This window comes from Cryptomeria japonica, chromosome 8 (genome assembly GCF_030272615.1).
Source record: "Cryptomeria japonica chromosome 8, Sugi_1.0, whole genome shotgun sequence".
Classification (NCBI taxonomy): Eukaryota; Viridiplantae; Streptophyta; class Pinopsida; order Cupressales; family Cupressaceae; genus Cryptomeria; species Cryptomeria japonica.
Window position 1 is genome coordinate 722,930,538 of NC_081412.1, and position 18,479 is coordinate 722,949,016.

At 36.6% G+C, this 18,479-nt stretch overlaps 1 protein-coding gene across 1 annotated transcript; it reads left to right on the forward strand.

Annotated features, from left to right (window-relative positions):
- The first annotated feature begins 10,344 nt into the window (after positions 1 to 10,344).
- LOC131074323 (uncharacterized) lies at positions 10,345 to 10,821 on the forward strand. Its single transcript, XM_058010915.2, has one exon. It carries the CDS (start codon positions 10,345 to 10,347, stop codon positions 10,819 to 10,821), a length of 477 nt encoding a protein of 158 aa, XP_057866898.2.
- Positions 10,822 to 18,479: the final 7,658 nt, after the last annotated feature.

The window sequence follows — 18,479 nt, forward strand, 5'->3', positions numbered from 1 at the left end:
TGTTTGTTCTTATGTACTCAAATAAATCACCTTATGGTCAAATCTAAAGGATTATGAATCTTTATGACTTATTGTACTAAACGTTCTTGTAATTAATGTAATATGCCTTTGATCTATAGATATTGAACATGTTTCTTTAATTTATGCTATTTTGTGTTGTTTTATGAATTATGTAAATATCTAATTTTTGAGGATATTACACTAATGGAGATGAACCTTGGATAAACTTGCTTTGTAATTGTATCATGTAAACCCTAGTCAAAAGAAAGTGGTAAAGTATCATATGGGTAGATGCAATTTTGATGAATCCTTTCTTTCATATTAGAGCTTCATTTCTTTTATAGTTTTTTGAAAGGCATGACAACAAGTTTACAAATACTTGAACTAGAAAAAATACTCATTTCATGAAAGATTGATTTTGGGTGCCACTTCAATTGGGTGGAACTTATCAATTTGATATCAAGGGAATCATCTTTTTATTTCCTTTCAAAAACATGCTTACACCTTGTTTAAGAACGAAGTCAAGTAGTTCAAAGGATTGCGGGATTTTAACTCTTTAGAGTCTAGGCTACTTGGTAAAGTATTAAGAATAAATTTGATTTAAATAATATATTTAAGGATTTAGCATTTTTGTTGAATATTTGGTCCATATAGATCTAGGCATGAAGGTTTGAATTTCATATGAATGTATTTAAAAGGATTGGTGTTGGTTGTCTAATCATTAGTTTGGTCACTTTCCTTTACTAATAGTCTACTTAAGGATCTTACATTATTTGCCTTGAAATCCTATATTGAATAAAAAGTGAAACTATAGAATTCCAAGAAAAGACCCAAAAAAAGTTGAGTGCTCAAATTTGGAGATCTAAAGCTAAGGCTAATGCTCAGAATCTAGCTTGGAAGGTTGAAAATTTCAAACTACATGTTGGTGATAGGTTGAGATTTATTATGGTTCAACCAAATAAATTCTCTTTTTTTTTTCCGTCAAATGGAAGTTTGAAACATATTTTTTGGGATTGTGCATGGACAAAAAATATGAAATGTTGCTTTCCATCATCTCCCTACCATTTTTATCATGTTTTATGTTGGAAAGAAGATGTTACAGGCTTAATCCTTCAAAAGAATATAGTGGATAATTCTACAAGGCAAATTATTTTACTTAAGATATGGACCGCATTGTCTGTTGATAGTTTAGAGACCACATTGAAGGTTTTATCCCTACCTTGGAATGTGATGAAATCCTTAGGACTGAGGGTTGAAGGAAAAAACACCAACATAGTCGTGCATTATAGACCATTGATCGTGCAAGCTAAGGATGTGATTTTTCAAGAAGTCAATAACACGAAGTACGGTAGTGTGGGTTTGGAGCTAGTTTAGCAATGACCGTATCACTACACCTAATGTGAACAAATTTGAAAGGCTTGTATGAGAATACAAACACAAATATAATTTTGTCTTCAAAGATTAAATTCAAAGGAAGAGATTTATACCTCTAGGATGGTATCAACATCCAATAGTGTTCAAGAATTGGTATCAGAGCCTTGGTTCTTGAAGATACAACTTAACCATTGAGGTATATCTAGAATTTTGAACACTATTTTTGGGGAAGAATTGAATGACATGGATTCTGCTAATAATAATCATTGGGATGATGTTGATGGTGTGGTTGACATCGAAGGTGAATTGACATCTACATTGGTAGACCTAGATGACAATAAAGAAAAGCATAAGAAGGCATTTGAAAAGATTTCTTTTTAAAGAAGTCTTCTTGATAAGGGAAAGAAGGCCATTGATGAATTTAAGACAAAGCTTGATGAAAAGAATAAAAAATTCTCAAGACTTGAAGAAGAGGTAACTAGACTTAAGAAGGAATTTCAAGATGCAAAGGATCAGATTAACAATGGGCTTAAAATTAAAGGTGGCAGTGAAGTGCTAGATGTTATGCTCAATTTTTAGAAACAAGGTAAAGATAAAGGTGGATCTGGATTTGAAGAAGTTGAACATTCAAAGAATGATAAAGGAAAAGACAAGAACAAGGATGGCTTGAAAAACTCTAATAAAGATTAGAAGAATTTCATTTCAAATTGGAATTTAAATAATTTCAGGAGACCTCCTCCCATTCTCTCCAAGGATTCATCTTTTAATGCTGATTGTTTTTCATGCAATGGAATCAAACATAGAGCTAGCAAATGTAGAAATAAAAATCTTAATGTAAATTGTTATTATTGCAATAAGTTTGGGCACAAGGCTACTAAATGTAGAAGTAGGTTGATGTCAAATAGATAAAGTTAGTCTTCAAATGGATCTTGTTATGTTTGCAATGGATATGGGAACAAAGTTATTGATTGCATGATGAACAAGAGATTTAGAAGTGGTAGAATTAATGGAAGTAGACCTTGAAGAGGTCAAGTATGCTATAAATGTAATAAGATGGGGCACATTATGAAACATTTCAAAAGTAGAATGAAGAAATCTAATGGTGTGAAAAAGTGATTTGATATCAATAAAGAAAAGGAGAAGATGAAGATGACTTGAGTGAAGAAATTAGATGATAAGGTTGAGGAAAATATTGAAGATGGATCCACACCTACTATGTGTGCTGACCATTCTTCTGATAACTAACTCAGACAATATTATTTGAAGGGGAGAGTTTAACATAGATCTTTTGTCCCCTCTTGGTTTGATGTTGAGTCATTCTTACTACACAGGGGCGTCACTGGTTGGGCAATATCAAATCAAATGCATTAATATTGGTGGGTTTAATATCCCCCAAAATGAGGGTACAATATATTGCCTATTGTTTTTTATTAAGGGAAAGCAGGTTTTAAGGGGACCAGAAACCCCATACAATAGGTTTTGAAGGGACCTGAAACCCATTAGATTTTACTAGGATCTATAACCCAACAAAGTAGGCTACTTCAAAAATATGAAAAAATAAAACCACAACCAGAAACTAGCACAATTGACTCTTCAACTTCCAACTAAAGCATAACAGTGTTGCTAAAAATAAACCAATAGGCCTACTAGATCTAGGATTGAAAGGATTAGCCCCAAGAACAAACACAAGGGTTTATAGGGGTACCCTTAACCTGCGATTGCAACCATGGGTGGATCCAGACACCATAACCTACATCATAAACTCCAGATTAATATAATTGACCATAAAAACTCAATCCAGACACCAAGGGTTTTGAAAGGATCCCCTAACCTTGAATATGGGTTTTGAACTAGCACCCAAAACCACCAAAGGGTTTTCCCAGGATCCCTTAACCTTAAACAAAGACTTCTAGTCACCAAACACAAAACCAACCCTTAACCAAAAACTGGGACAACCACAGGCTAGGCTTGGCCCTTGAAAACTACTAGCATCTAGCCTTCCTAAGAGAAAAATAGGGCTCCCACAACCCAACAAAGGGATTTTGGAGGATCCCAAAACTTGAAATAACAGGACCAAACAAAAAGACAATAATAAAGAGCCACACCTTGAAACAAGTTGGGAAAACTGAGAAAAGGGAAACCCAGACCTTCCAGTAGAGACAACCATGAGAGAAAAAATAGGCAATATCCACCAGCAACATGAACAATAGGAGCAATCAGATAGCCTCTTCCAACCATCTCCCCACCTCAATATGTTAGATTTCCACCTCAATAGAAGAAAGAAGTCGAAATGACAGCCCAAAGTCCACAATAGCCAGCAGAAACCAAACCAATCCCTTCCACCAAATCTCCACCTCCATAGGAGAAAGGGTCACCTCAAACATATAAGGATAGGAAAGGTCCGAAAGCCCATAAATCTCTCTCATAGTGTACCACAAACCCAAAAAGGAACCTAGCAACAAAAGCTCCTCCCTGCACCAGGAAAGCACCCATATTCCACCACTGAACCCCAAAAAAATGACAACGAAGATCCCTCCAAGACAAGCTTTGGGTTTACAGTCAACCCCAAACTTCAGAAGGGGCCCTTGAGCACAAGAGACATCTACCAAAAAAGCATGGACCGAGGTTGCATCGACACTTTCCTATCTTCTAATAGAGGCCGCCTCAAATCCAATGTCACGACAAATAGGAACCCTATCAATAGACTTAGGGCCCTGAAAATAGGAGAAATGGTAAGAATCACCCCCTCTCGGCCCAGCTCTTAGGCCCTAGGCATGAGACAACACCAGATCCACAAACATAGCCACTGAACAGACAAAGACCAGCGGTGCAAATGCCACGTCTTCACATTCATCCACCGAAACGATCTTCGCTTTACTACAAACAAAAAAGGTAGAGGCAATGATAGAACCAGGGTTTGACGTAGGTCCCACAAAGAAACCAACATCCCCAACACGCAAAAAGCCATTGCAACTAGGGGCACGACAGAGGAAGACGTCAAGGCCATCACCATCGCCATCCCCCTCATCCGCTTCATCCGCCTCTTATGTCGAAACCCTAGCAGAGCCCCTTCAATCTTTCCTGCTCACCCGCGCCATCACATTTTGATCAATCAATGTATATATTGCCTATTGTTGAAAATAGGGTGATTTATAATTTGGGCTATGATAAAATGCAATATTTGGCAAAAATAAGGGGGCTTTTAATTTGAGCTGTGTATTGGGAGGGAGTCGAAAAAAGGGATTCTTTTTTTTGAAAATAGGGGGATTCTTTAGTATTCCATGAACACATGTAATATAACCCAAGTTCTCTAAGTGAAGCCCCCATGTCTTAGCATGATAGATGTTTGGAAGGTAACTTTGGTGGCTCTTTAGTAGATTTGGTGATTTGAAACTTTTTCTGTGGTTTTGGGTGTACAATGTATTAGCTTTTTAAAGACCTTTTAGAAACCCTTTAAGTGGCAATTAAATACTTCTTTTCAGAATTCATTTGTGCAATTATGAATCGAGGAGTTTATTAGTGAGAGGAGGTGCAAAAGAAATCATTTAAAATGTATTTTTCAAATTTGTGATCTTTCAATGGTAAATTCTAGAATTGTCTTTATTCAAAATGAAGCAGGACCTATTTTAAAGAAGTGTCTATTTATTCTAGTTGTAGAAGACCACGTTTTGTGGTTTTTTTTTGTTCTTGATAAATTTGTGCACAGAGAGGATGTTTGGCATTACATTCATGTTTCCTTTGAATAGTACAATAATAGCAAGATCAAGGATTTAAAAAGAATTCAACTAGTTGATGGTGTACAAAGACTTAAAATAGAGTATGCCAGTCGAGGGCATATGGGTTTTGACAAATGGAGAATTTTTCATTTATTTTATGATGAAGAGATAATTAGGATTGTTTTGAGTACAATTCATTAAAATTTTCTATAGCCGGATTGACCATACTTGATGTGTACGAACTCCCTAAGGGATGTGACCATGTTGTGTTCTATTGGAAAGGTACTTGCTCTAAATTCAATGAAGAATGAAGAGGTGCATAGGATAACTAGTGTTGTATTAGATAAGAGAGCTCTTAAAATTGATAGCCTTGCTGATTTGGGAGTTAGATATGCGACTATTGGAATTTCATACAAGGTGTATTCCAAGAAGAAAGAAGGTTCGACTTCCCCTTTAGCAATATATGTGGCTTATTAGATGGTGAAGGAGAATGTTGATTATGATTTATGTGAGCTTTTGAGACATCAGTTGTTTGCCAACACTGGATTATGTTGAGAGAGTCACTTTCAATCTAGACATTTTTATACCCTAAGAATGAGCATGTTCAAGGCCATGGTTGGTTGTGGTTACTTCAACATGGTGATTGGTGTGGATTAGATAGGTAACATATTGTTGTCCTTATGATTTTGAATATTAAAAATTACAAAAAATAATCTCAAAATACATGATTTACAGTTTAATCATGCTTTAGTTAGGACTAATTGATAATGTTATTAAATGACCATTATACTTTTCAACCACCTATAAATAATTTAAAATGCAAGACAACATATAAAGAAATTATTTTTATTAAATGATATGTCATTGGAAAGCAAGTCACTTAAAAATGACTTAATTCAATTCACTATAAACACTTATAAACATTTTAAAATTAAAAAGAAAAGTGATGAGATATAATTTAATTATTTATTTCTATTTGCAAGAGACACATTAGGAAGACATATTAATTTGTGTGAAGAGTTCATTACTTAATTAGTCAAAATGGATTCATAAACTAGTTTAAAAAAATAAAAGTTAGAAAGTTATGATTAGATGATTGTGTAACTGATTTTGGAAGGAAGTGAAAAAGCCATATTAATTTAGAGTTGTATTCAAGGCTATATCTTATTATAGATGAGATTTAAAATAATTTAAATATAAAATCGCAATGTAATTAATTAATTTATTTTAAATATGATATAAAAAATTTAATTTTAAAAATAATTTATCATAAGATTAATGAATAGATCTAAACTCTTATGATATATATATATATATATATATATATATATATATATATATATGGAGCGAAAAGGCGCAAGGAGTGCGAAAAGGTGCAGAAGCGCGTAAGGTGGAGCTAGAAGTGGGAAACAGACTTACAAGGTGAAAATGGCGAAAGCAGGATGCCCGCTAGTAGATATGGGAACCCAAAGGAGGATTTCGCAAGTAGACATAGGCCAAATGGCGGGTCGTGGATATCGAATGGGACAAAATTAATCCCGCAGGCGAAGATCTGAATGGGATGAATGAGGAATAGGAGTCTAGTAGAAACACATACCTACAAAATGAAAAACCCTCCGGGGGTATGTATATCGACCTTACCGAAGAAATAGAAACAGGCAAAGCAATGCTTGATAGGCATGCGATAATTGCCAAAATTATTGGTCCAAATTTGCCAAGGAAAACAGTACAGGAGTGGGTCATGGAGAATTGGGGAATGCATGTCATGATAAAATTTATGCCTAAAGGTTTCTTTGTCGCCGTGTTCCCAGAGGAAGAGGAGAGAGACCACATAATAAACCTTAAAAATTGGTACCTCAATAATCATCCGATCTATATGCAGCCATGGATACCAAACTTTGACCCAACGACACAAGCGATTTACAAAAAACCTATCTGGATTCACCTATACAATTTACCTATTGAATACTGGAGTGAGGAAAGTCTTGAGAAAATTGGCCGATCGCTCGGAACCCTCTCGGAAATTGACAATGGCATCATTGAGGATAACCTATATACATATGCCCATATGAAGATTGCAGTTGTCAAGAAAATTCCCACCTCGATAACATTGGTCACGACGGATGGTGATTGGAAACAACTGTTAGAGGAAGAAGAGGATATCAGTCCGTGCACCAGATGTGGAAGCTTATTGCATAAACCTATAAATTGCAGGATTTTTGTTAGACGGGCATTCAATCGGCAACAAAAAAAAGGAGAAGAAAGTCTGGGTTGAGAAAAAGAAGAGTCCCGAGGCAAATCTGCAGCTTCTTGAAGGCCCGGAGTCCATGATCATGCCCCCAAATAATGAGGGTAACATGGGACAAATTCCCCTTAAGCAATCAAACACCATTGGCAGTATACTGGCTAAGAAGAACATAGGGCCAATCACCTCTATGCAAATAGACACCATTGGTTGTACACTGGCATTAGAGATGAATATGGAACAATGCTATCCGCAGATTGAGGAATTGGCATTTGAGGGAACTGCATCAGAATCTTTGGAGAATGATTGCTTCATGGATGAATTAAACATTGTGGACACAAGATGCATCAGTCAGTCTACGAATGCTATCCTGGGAAAAACCAAGTGCACAAGGGGAAGAAAGAGTCACAAAATAGTCAGAGAACAAAGGGCGAATGAAAAAGGAAGTGTTAGCATGATGAAATTCTTGAAGAACTCCAAGGGAGGAAAGCCCTCCCTTGGGGTCAGATGAGGATCACCTCATGGAATGTTAGGGGTCTGGCAGCCCCTGACAAGAGACGCCTGGTCAAAAGGACTTTGATTAGGCTAGATTCAGATGTGTACATATTCCAAGAAACTAAGATGTGTAAGGAAAAGGCTGAGGACTTTGTAGGCTACTATTACAAATGGGGGGGCATCTTTTGTGATGCAATCGATATGGCAGGAGGCCTTGGCATCATGTGGAACCCTTCCAAAGCCGATGTACATTTGATTGCCTCTTCAAATAAGTGGATGGCGTGCAACATAACTTGCAAACAAATGACACTGTACTTCCCCCTGCTCAATATTTATGGACCTGTTAAAATAGAGGATAAACTGGCCATATGGATGGAAATTACAAACCTGATCTACACATTGGGAAGTAATAAGGTAATTGCTGCGAGAGATTTCAATGCCTTGCTAAGTTTATATGAGAAGGCAGGTGGTCTCCAAAAACCGACAAAAGTAATGGAGGATTTCAAATGCTTTGTCTCAAACAATAAGCTAGTCGACATAATCCCCCAAAATGGTAGCTATACTTGGACAAACAGAAGACTGAATTTTTTGAACATATCAGAGTGGCTAGATCATTTCTTGGCAGGTGAGGGGTGGATCAATGGTAATCTATCCCTAGAGTCACAAATTTTCCCTCAGGTTGGATCTGATCATATGCCAATTTCTCTTTTCATTGACCAAGAGATTAGATGCACGAAGAACTATTTTAAATTTCTTAGTACGTGGTGGTGAGACGGAAGGTTTTTGGATTGTCTAAGGAAATGGTGGTTGGAGAGTAATGTTTATGGGGGATCCCCTAGTTTCAGATTCATCAAACATATCCATTTCCTAAAAAACAGAATCAAAGATTGGAACAAAACATCATTCAAAAACATATTTGCAGAAAAAGGCTGAATTGAAGTAGAGTTGGATGCCTTAAACTGTTTGGTAATGAAGTCCGGCATGACTAACACATAATTCTTGTTGGAGAAGGAACTAAAGTCCCAATACACGGAAATACTCAAATGAAAGGAGATCTACTGGAAGGATAAGTCCAGGGAATTATGGGTTTCGGATGGTGATCGAAACACTAAATTTTTCCACTCATCCACAAATGCAAGAAGATTAAATAACAAGATCTGCTCAATCCATGATTCAGAGGGGAACATGAAGAATTCGACCACGGAAATTGAACACACCGTAGTTGAATATTTTACTGGCATATTACCATTGATTAACAAAGTAATCAATCCAGTTTTGGATATTGCTGACTGTGAAATGTTGACTGCCCCGTACACAATGGAAGAAATCAGAGAGGCGATCTTTTCTTTGCACCCACACAAAGCACCTGGTCCCGATGGCATAAAGGTCGAATTATTCCAAAAAGGTTGGGACTTCATCGGCAGAGACATATGGGGCGTGGTTGAGGAATTTCGGAAAAAAGGAAAGTTTGTAAGAGAGATGAACTATACTCTTATCGCCCTTATCCCCAAGAAGCAGGTCTGTGAAACAATGGCAGACTATCGACTGATATCATTATGCAACACCATATACAAGGTTATAGCAAAGGCAATGGCTAAAAGACTGAAGAAATTACTACCAAAATTGATAACAGAAAATCAAACTGGCTTCACTCCGGGTAGAGACATTGCGAACAACATCATCATGGTGTCGGAAGTCATCCATTCTCTCCACAAAAACAAGATAAAAGGTATGATTGTGAAGCTCGATGTTGCAAAAGCTTATGACAAGGTTGTATGGAATTTCCTTGGGCAAGTTCTTCATAGATTTGGGTTTCCACCAAAATGGACTGAGTGCATCAAATTCTGCATTAGCATAGTGAATTTCTCGGTATTGGTAAATGGAAATGTCTGTGGTTTCTTTAAGGCTACTAATGGATTGAGTCAAGGGGACCCTTTGTCTCCATCTTTGTTTGTAATAATGGCTCGGAAGGTTAATTAAGAAAAGACATAATGAAGGCATTTGGCGAGGAATCAAAGTGCACGAACAGTTTGAAGCTATCACACATTCCCAGTTTGCTGATGACACAATAATCTTTGGGAAGGTGGTGATCCCGTAGGCCATTGGAATAAGGAACACACTTGATGAATACACTGTTGCTTCGGGTCAAGAAATGAATATGGAAAAGTCGCATCTATTTTTTTTCCACACAAAACTGAGGATTCAGAAAGATATTGAGCGAATACTTAACATAAGAACCGCTGAGATGCCTATCAAATATTTGGGGGTGCAGATTGATAAAGGGGTTAGGCAATCCCAAATATGGTGCGATGTAATCAAATCATGTCAACTTAAGGCGGAGAACTAGAAAAATAGATGGTTGTCTCAGGCTGGTTGTCTTACAATGATTAAAGCAATGTTATTTGCTATTCCAATTTTCAGCATGTCATGCTTTCAAATGCCAAGTGCTACATGTAATAAATTGGACAATCTGCTTCGGAATTTGTTTGGGACGGTGCTAAAGAAGATAGGAAGATGCCACTCATCAATTGGGATACACTATGCTTAGTAAAGGAGGAGGGCGATGCTGGCCTTAGAAAGATGGGACTTCAAAACTCTGCGCTGGGGGCAAAACTGACATGGAAAATGTGTAAAGAACCGCAGAAGCCATGGTGCCGCTTATTCCAGAAGAAATATCTTGATTCAGATGATCCCAACAAAATCATCTCGGTGGCTAATTCTGCCCGTGGCTCTGCAACTTGGAACTTCCTATGGGAGAACAGAAATATCATCACGGATCATATGTCATGGCAAATAGGGAATGGGAAAGCCGTCTTGTTTTGGCATGACTCATGGGAGGGGTTCCCAACTTTAGCTACCTCTTTTGACGAAACATGGGTATGTCAGGTCGAGAATGAAGTTGGTAAGTATGTCTGCGATTATATGTTGGAGAACGGTGAGAGGAGTGCAATACGAAAATGGAAAAAACTAAATATTGGTGATCCGCTGTAGTGCAAGAAACTTTTGGAAATTCTACAAGCAATGCATATCCTGGTATCAAATGAGGATGACCAAACCTTCTGGTGTGCTGCAAAGTCTGGAAAGTATAGTGTTAAACTTGGATATGAACTACAGAGATATAGGAAAAGGCAGGAAATCTGGCCAGAAAAACTATGCTGGAGCAATAAAATTCTCCCTAAAGCCGGGGCATTCCTATGGATTGCCTTACATGGGAAGATACTCACAGAGGATCGGCTAAAAATAATTGGCATTTCGGGACCCAGTTGGTGCGTATTGTGCTGCTCTGATGAGGAATCGGTCAATCATCTTTTGTATCGGTGTCTGGTTGCTAAACTATGTTGGAACTGGTTTCTTGTCGAAATGAACTGGACCACGGTGAGGAATGAGACATTATATGACTTTTTACTGTCATGGCCTTGTCAAAAAAAGACAAAATGGAGTGACTTATGGCTGATTGGACCTGCAATGATCACATGGCACATATGGAAGGAATGAAACAGAAGAATTTTAAGGAAACATCACTCCCAACAGAGGCATTGGTTGGAAAAATAAAATCTGCAATAGAAGAAGTTATAAACGGGAAAATGCTAAAGGATGGTCCGAGGATATACACAAATTGGGACTCTCTAATGGAAAAACAATGGTGTCTGAGGGACACTAGTGGATATGTACCCCCCTCAAAATCCATGAAAAGAGAAAACATAAGGTGGCTGGCTCCCCCCTGTGGATGGGCAAAACTAAACTTTGACGGAGCCAACAGGGGGAATCTAGGGAAGTCTGGAATTGGAGCTATTATCCGAAATGACAGTGGTAAAATTATATGTGGGATATTCAATGAGATTGGCAACACGACAAATAATGATGCCGAGATTCATGCTTTGGAGGCCGGATTAAGATTGTGTGTATAGTATAACATCAAGCAACTTATGATTGAAGGTAATTCACAGCTGATTATCAATGGGGTTGCAAAATCCAACTTTCATAATTGGAAACTCAAAAAATGGCTTCAACTTATAAATGACCATCTCAAGATAATAGGCACCTATGAAATTGCGCATGTCTACCGAGAAGGTAATCGGGTTGCTGATTATCTTGCTAATATGGGGATTGAAAAAAGTGACGGCCCTGTCATCTTCAATCATCTCTCGACAGACATTGACATAACAAATCTCTGTTCAAAAGATTTTGGAGAATCTGCACGACAAGGCATTGGGTAAGAGATCAGGCTCCGAACAGATTATGTACCTGACAGCTCGGGATTGGTGGCTGTGTTTTGAGTCACAAAAATCTGATAAGGGGTACACATTTGTTCAAAGGAGCAAGGCGACGACTAGTTCTCTCGACTGAGGCGGCAAATGGACCTGAAACACAATGTGTTCTTGGTGTTGGCACGAGGTATGTACCGTTGGCGTGCTAAAGCAATACTTATCCTCTCGGCCGAAGCAACAGATTCTTGTTAAGCGGATTTCAGAAAGATTGAGATCCGAAGGGGACATTGCCCCATATATAGATGGACTGTTATACATGTTTCTCCACTGCTCGTGCTTATAAGCAATATGGCTCACTTTGGAAGTATAAGCTGTGTTAACTGCGAGAATTCGCTGGACGATCAACTCTGGAACCTCTTTTACACAGAGGAGCGGGTGTATGATGCATTGAGGGAACTGATAGACATTAGTCTCAACCTGAATCGCCACTGGTGTGATGCCACAATATTGGAGGCTACTCTGCTTCCTCTCGTTGATACTATTGAGATGGGGGAACGAGCAGTGGAGATGCTTTGTAAAACCATTCATTGCAGACGACGTGGCTAACAACATATTGAGTCTGGTGGAGGGGGTGAATGTGAGTATTCTGAAAATATATTTCCAACCTGAAAATTACCTCTCATCGGAACCTGAGGAGGATTCGGATGAATCGGATGATAGTATGGGATCGATGGATAGTGGAGACCTGCGGGATAAAGCCCAACATGAAGTCTGGCTGGAAATGAAGGCAAGCCTGAAGACCCACATGGAAAATGCGTGGGTGGTATTCCGGTGCGGGGTCTTCAATGGAGATCTAGACCCGCTAAGGAATATGACCAAGGACAGTGCATTCCTAGCTATCCTATATCTTTCTAATAATCAACTCACAAGAAGCATTCCGTCATCTTTCTCTAATCTCTCTTCTCTAACTAAGCTACATCTTTGGGAGAATCAACTCATAGGAAGCATTCCCTCCCCTCAAGCATTCCCTCCCCTCTCTCTGATCTCTCTTCTTTGACTAGCCTAGCTCTTTCTTATAATCAACTCACAGGAAACATTCCCTCCTCTCTCTCTTATCTCTCTTCTCTAACTTATCTAGATCTTACTGAGAATCACTTGATTGGTTGTATCCCAAATTCCTTGGGCAATCTCTCTTTACTGGAGGCAATGTTTCTTTCAGACAACCAACTGAATGGAACTCTTCCCCCCTCCTTTTCAAGACTCTCCTCCCTTACCTTAGTGCTGATGGGAATTCATTCAGCCAGGATATTGCTTCCTCAACACTACCCTCCACGCTTGAATTTCTCTCTCACTAAACAGCCATCAGATAATTTCAAAGGTTTTCTTTCATAACCTTAGCAAATTATCGGATTTGTCCTTATCCAATTGTGTACTTAACAGCAGCCCCACATGGATTCCCTCATTTTAGTTAACACGGTTGCATATGACATTATGCAAGGTGGTGGATGGTCGAATCCCCTCATGGATTTCAACTCAATTCTCACTTGAAGAGTTGACAATAACTGATAGCAATCTTGTTGGAGAAATTCCCTCTTGGTTATAGGATATGAGACTACGCTCCATCAATCTCACAACAAATCATTTGAAAGGTTGTCTTTTGCTCAATACTTCAGCTTGGAAGGCAATAAAGGTTGTAGGCATGTCTAACAATGCATTGTCTGGACAGATACCACCAATTTGGCCATCTCATATACAATGGTTGTTGCTCAATGATAATTGGCTAACGGGAAATATTCCCCCAAGCATACAGGTTAACTCTTTATTGCAAGTGTTAAATTTAGCAAATAATCATTTGAATGGAAAAATCCCTTCAAGCATAGCCAACTTTTCCTCACTTCAAATTTTGAATTTGGGGAATAATAATTTGGGAGGTATGATACCATATGAGTTTGGTGAGCTAAGTCAACTACAATCACTAGTGCTAAAGAATAACTAGTTGAGTGGGGCATTCTCTCCTTCAATATCTAGATATCGAGCAAAACCTATTGAAAGGCCAAATTCCAAAGTCAAAAGTTTACCTTTTACATTTGCAAGTGTTAGCGATGAGAAATAATAATTTTGAAGGTAGCATTCCTACATAAATTGGGCAGCTGAAGCACCTCCAAATCTTGGACCTTTCTTCAAATCATCTATCTGGGTCTATACCATACAATGTTTTCAATTTGCAAGAATAAAAGGACGGATTTATCATGGTTCAAAAGTATCCATTTCTTAGTAAAAATTATCTATGTTTTGAAATAGTGATAGCAATCATGTATGAGGATGTATTAAATATGAATTCTAAAGGCAGAGATGAGCACTATCCATATATTTTCTCCACCATGGAATCAATGGATCTCTCCAACAATCAATTGAGTGGTAATATTCCTTCTGAATTAGGAAAGTTGAGAGGCCTGATGTTTCTCAACCTAACCATGAATAATCTCAATGGAACAATTCCAAATAGTATCGTGCAAATTAATCAACTAGAATCGTTAGACCTTTCTACAAATCATTTTTCTGGACAAATTCCATGGGGGCTTGGATCTTTGAGCTACTTCCAAGTCCTAAACTTATCAAATAACAATCTTTCAAGTAGATTACCACAAGGAGGACACATGACAACATTTGCAAATTCTTCATATAAAGGAAATCCAAGTTTATGGGGATGTCCACTTCGAAAGAACTTCTCTTGGCCAGATTTTGCTCTTGCTCCTCCTTCCATTTATGCTACTGCCAATGAAGAAGAACAAATTGAGGAAATTTTTTGGTATTGGATTGGAGTGGGACTGTCATACGGTGTTGGTTTCGGTGTTGTGGTGCTATCTATTTTACTAAGAAAGAAGTGGGGAGAAAAATACTTTGATGGGGTTGATATGGTGTTGAAATATCTATTTCCATGGCTCCACAATTTGAAAATATGAAAGGTTTGTGCAGGTAAGCTCTTAGACTTGCTTTTTCACACTTTATTTATTTAAAAATAAATAAATTTAGGTTTGAAAATTCATTAAATTTATTATTTGTGTTCGGAATATTTGTATGTTTTGCAAATCTTGGAGTACTTAATTGGAAGCTTTTTAATGGTGCACTAATATTTTTGAGATAGATTGTGCAAATTCATTGTGCTCATTAATATTACGATATATTTTTTTTTATGGTGGTTAGTCAACTATGTGTATAGTTTTTATTTCAAATGTAGTATAAAATAAAATTTGAAACATTTTTAACCTCTAATTTGTACTAATTTATTATCTTTATTTAAATCTTTTGTGTTTTTATAAATATATGATATTATAAAATTAAACATTTTTTATTTTATTTTAAACACATTTTATGTAGTAAAAGATAAAATCTCTATTTGAAATTTAATAGATTTACAGTCAAGTTGGGATAAAGTATTTTTCATAATTAATACTATTTTATTTTCAAGTCAAATTCTTATAAAATAGTGTTAGCGTGCAACAATAAACAATATATTCTAGAGATGAAATACATGATAACCATTTGAAAGATCAAAATTTTAACATATGACATATTAAATGTTATTACACAAGATTTACATGGAAAATTTAGGATGGAAAAACCTTCTTTTAGTAGCTCTTCTTTTAATTTATTGTTCCTTATCCTTTAATATGCTTTATATCTGCACTCCAATTCATTTTTTCTTGTTTCTGATGGAGGAGCAAAAATAAAGAATCTGGTCTAAACAACACACAGCCACTTCGATTGTCATATTCTCTTAAGAAGAACAAACAAGGGCTGCAGGGCAACGTAGTTCCTACCCAATAGTGCAAAGGTGGTCGTGGCATGTGAAATGACAATAGTGGATGCTCAGAGGATGTACATGCATACTTTTCCTATGCATGAGGCTGAAAAATACATATCAAATGCAAATGGGATTTTTGAAGACATGAATGATAGCCTGACAAAAGTAAAGTCATGGGCAAAGGCCCAGAATATGCCGTAAAATCGGTTGTGAATTAATTCTTCTCTTGTGAAACTCTCATTTTCCTGGGTAAGTATTTATTCTCATGAAGGAGAAGGAAATGAGATAATGTAAAGGAATAGGATTTCTAGAGATATTTGAGAAGCAATGCAATAATGATCTTTTTAAAATATCAATATGTTATTTCATGCTAGTTAATTTCCAGTCAAAATGCCATTAAACTCTATAGATTGAGACTTAATACATGAATTTTAGATTGAAAACATTTTTTCTATATCACTGGTGAAGGGAAAATAGCAACAATAAATGCATCCAGATCAAAATTGATTGAAAATGCAGAGTAGCTTTCGAAGAGCACTCCACAAAAATCTGGGGCACTTAGATTCCTGACTGAAGTCTGAAGTCATTCAAGGCTCATCAAGAGCACGATCATTCTACAAAATGACACTAGTATGTAGATAATCTTGATCTATTCCCAAGTGTATTGTGTACATTATACATGAATTTTGAATGTTATGCACATGTCCTTACATATGTGCTTTATGACACATAATTAGTAACAAAAATTGCCTTTTAAGTGAGCACAGGTCAGCAAATAGGAATTTAAAGGTGATGCTTTTAGCTCAATATGCAAACTACAAATTTAACCATCACCTTGCCTAATATCATATATAGTGAAACTCTGAACTAAAAACACAATATCATTAATAATAGTGAAGAGTGGCACTCTTGAATTTATTAAGTACCCAGGAGTCATAGAAAATTTATACCTTGATTCCAAAATGAAACATCCAAGTTACAGGGCTAGATGAGTGGATTCCATTTCCTTTTCTTTCCAAAGTTACAACTATTGTTGTTTTCTCCATGTTTCGATTCTCAAGGGGAAATCCATTGTTCTCACTCCAACCAATATTTGAACAATTGGTTATCTTTAGGATCACAAACGTGCTTCAACCTGTTCTCCCAACCTATAATTACTAGCATAACAAAAACTTAGAAATTAAAAATGCCCCAACTAAACAATCACAAAGAACTGAATCTACTGTCGAGTTTCCCAATTAGAGTAGGAATACAAAATAAAAACTTAAACAACAAACTAGACTAGAGACTGGCAAAACTTTTGTTTTCTATTAAAACTAAAAACAAACTATTACAAAATGATTTAAAAAATCATTAAACTCATAATACAATGCTATTGATATTGCAAAAAATAAAGGGTTGTTGCCAACTGCAGCAAAAAGGTGAACCCTCATTTCTATAGTAAGTGTCAACAATAGACATAAAGGCTTCTATCCATTTTTAAACTATGTTGAACTACTTATAGTCTTATATACAATTCTTCTTTCAACAGAAAGGAAGATTCTTTTTTATTTTCTGGACACGTGAAGTGATCCCTATTATCGTTATATTGTTTGTTTGTCACATATGGAGTTTAAAGCTTTGGAAAGCTAATACATGCCTTTTTCATTTATATTTTACTATATAGTTTTTATGGTTTCACAGATTTTAGATGCACTACCAACAACACTATATCAGATTAACCCATTTATCTCCTTATTAACAATAACGACTTAATGGAATTGGTCATAATGGGGCAAGAAACTTTGTGGAAATTTTTTTCACACAACAAAAGTCATCACAATGATAATTGAACCACAAGGAGCTGGAACATATGTATGCTTCAGATAAAAAATTCAACTGCAGAGTCCCACATAGTAGTCTACAAATTAATATAAGGAATTTCATATGAACTGTGCACTCCATCTACACTAGTTCATCAATCCTTCAAAAATCAAGATCAATGATTGGAATTGTGCTACAGTCAAATACCCATTTGACTTGCAAATATTCTTTGAGACTACTCTTAGTTCTCGGGTATGGTTCATCTCTAGCAATCCTATCGATTATCCTCCATAGTACCTTTTTTGTAATTATTCCAACTTAATGCAAGTAAATTGAGAACCTTTTTTGAATTAGGGTCCAAACTAATAATAGTTGTAATATACTTAACAAGCCAACCAGATCAACTTGGCACTTTTTTCGTACATTCTCTATGTGGATTAATGGCATCTATCCTTAACCTAAAACCTCAATTTAATTACCCCAAGTATATACAATTACAGCTATATGCATGACCTTTTCTCTCATCATTAAATTTTCCTATATAAATGTTACAGTTTTCATTCCCAAAGTCATTAACCTAATTGACATCTAGAATAGCATGCCTCCTCAAACAACCTACATCACTTAATTTGCATGGTTGAAGTGAGTTCATCTACAGTCAATTATATATTGTGGCCAAAACTGATGACCACAATTTGGCCCTTCCATTCTTCAAGGTTCATGCATATTTTGGTATATCATAATTCTTGTCAACAATATGCATTAAAAGTAAAATATCGAATAATTTGTTTGTTTATTTTGAGATGGTGAAGCTCAGGGCTCAAATACATGCA

Excerpts from the sequence above, each read along its gene's own strand:
- LOC131074323 (XM_058010915.2), top strand. The coding sequence starts at position 10,345 with ATGCCACTCATCAATTGGGATACACTATGCTTAGTAAAGGAGGAGGGC.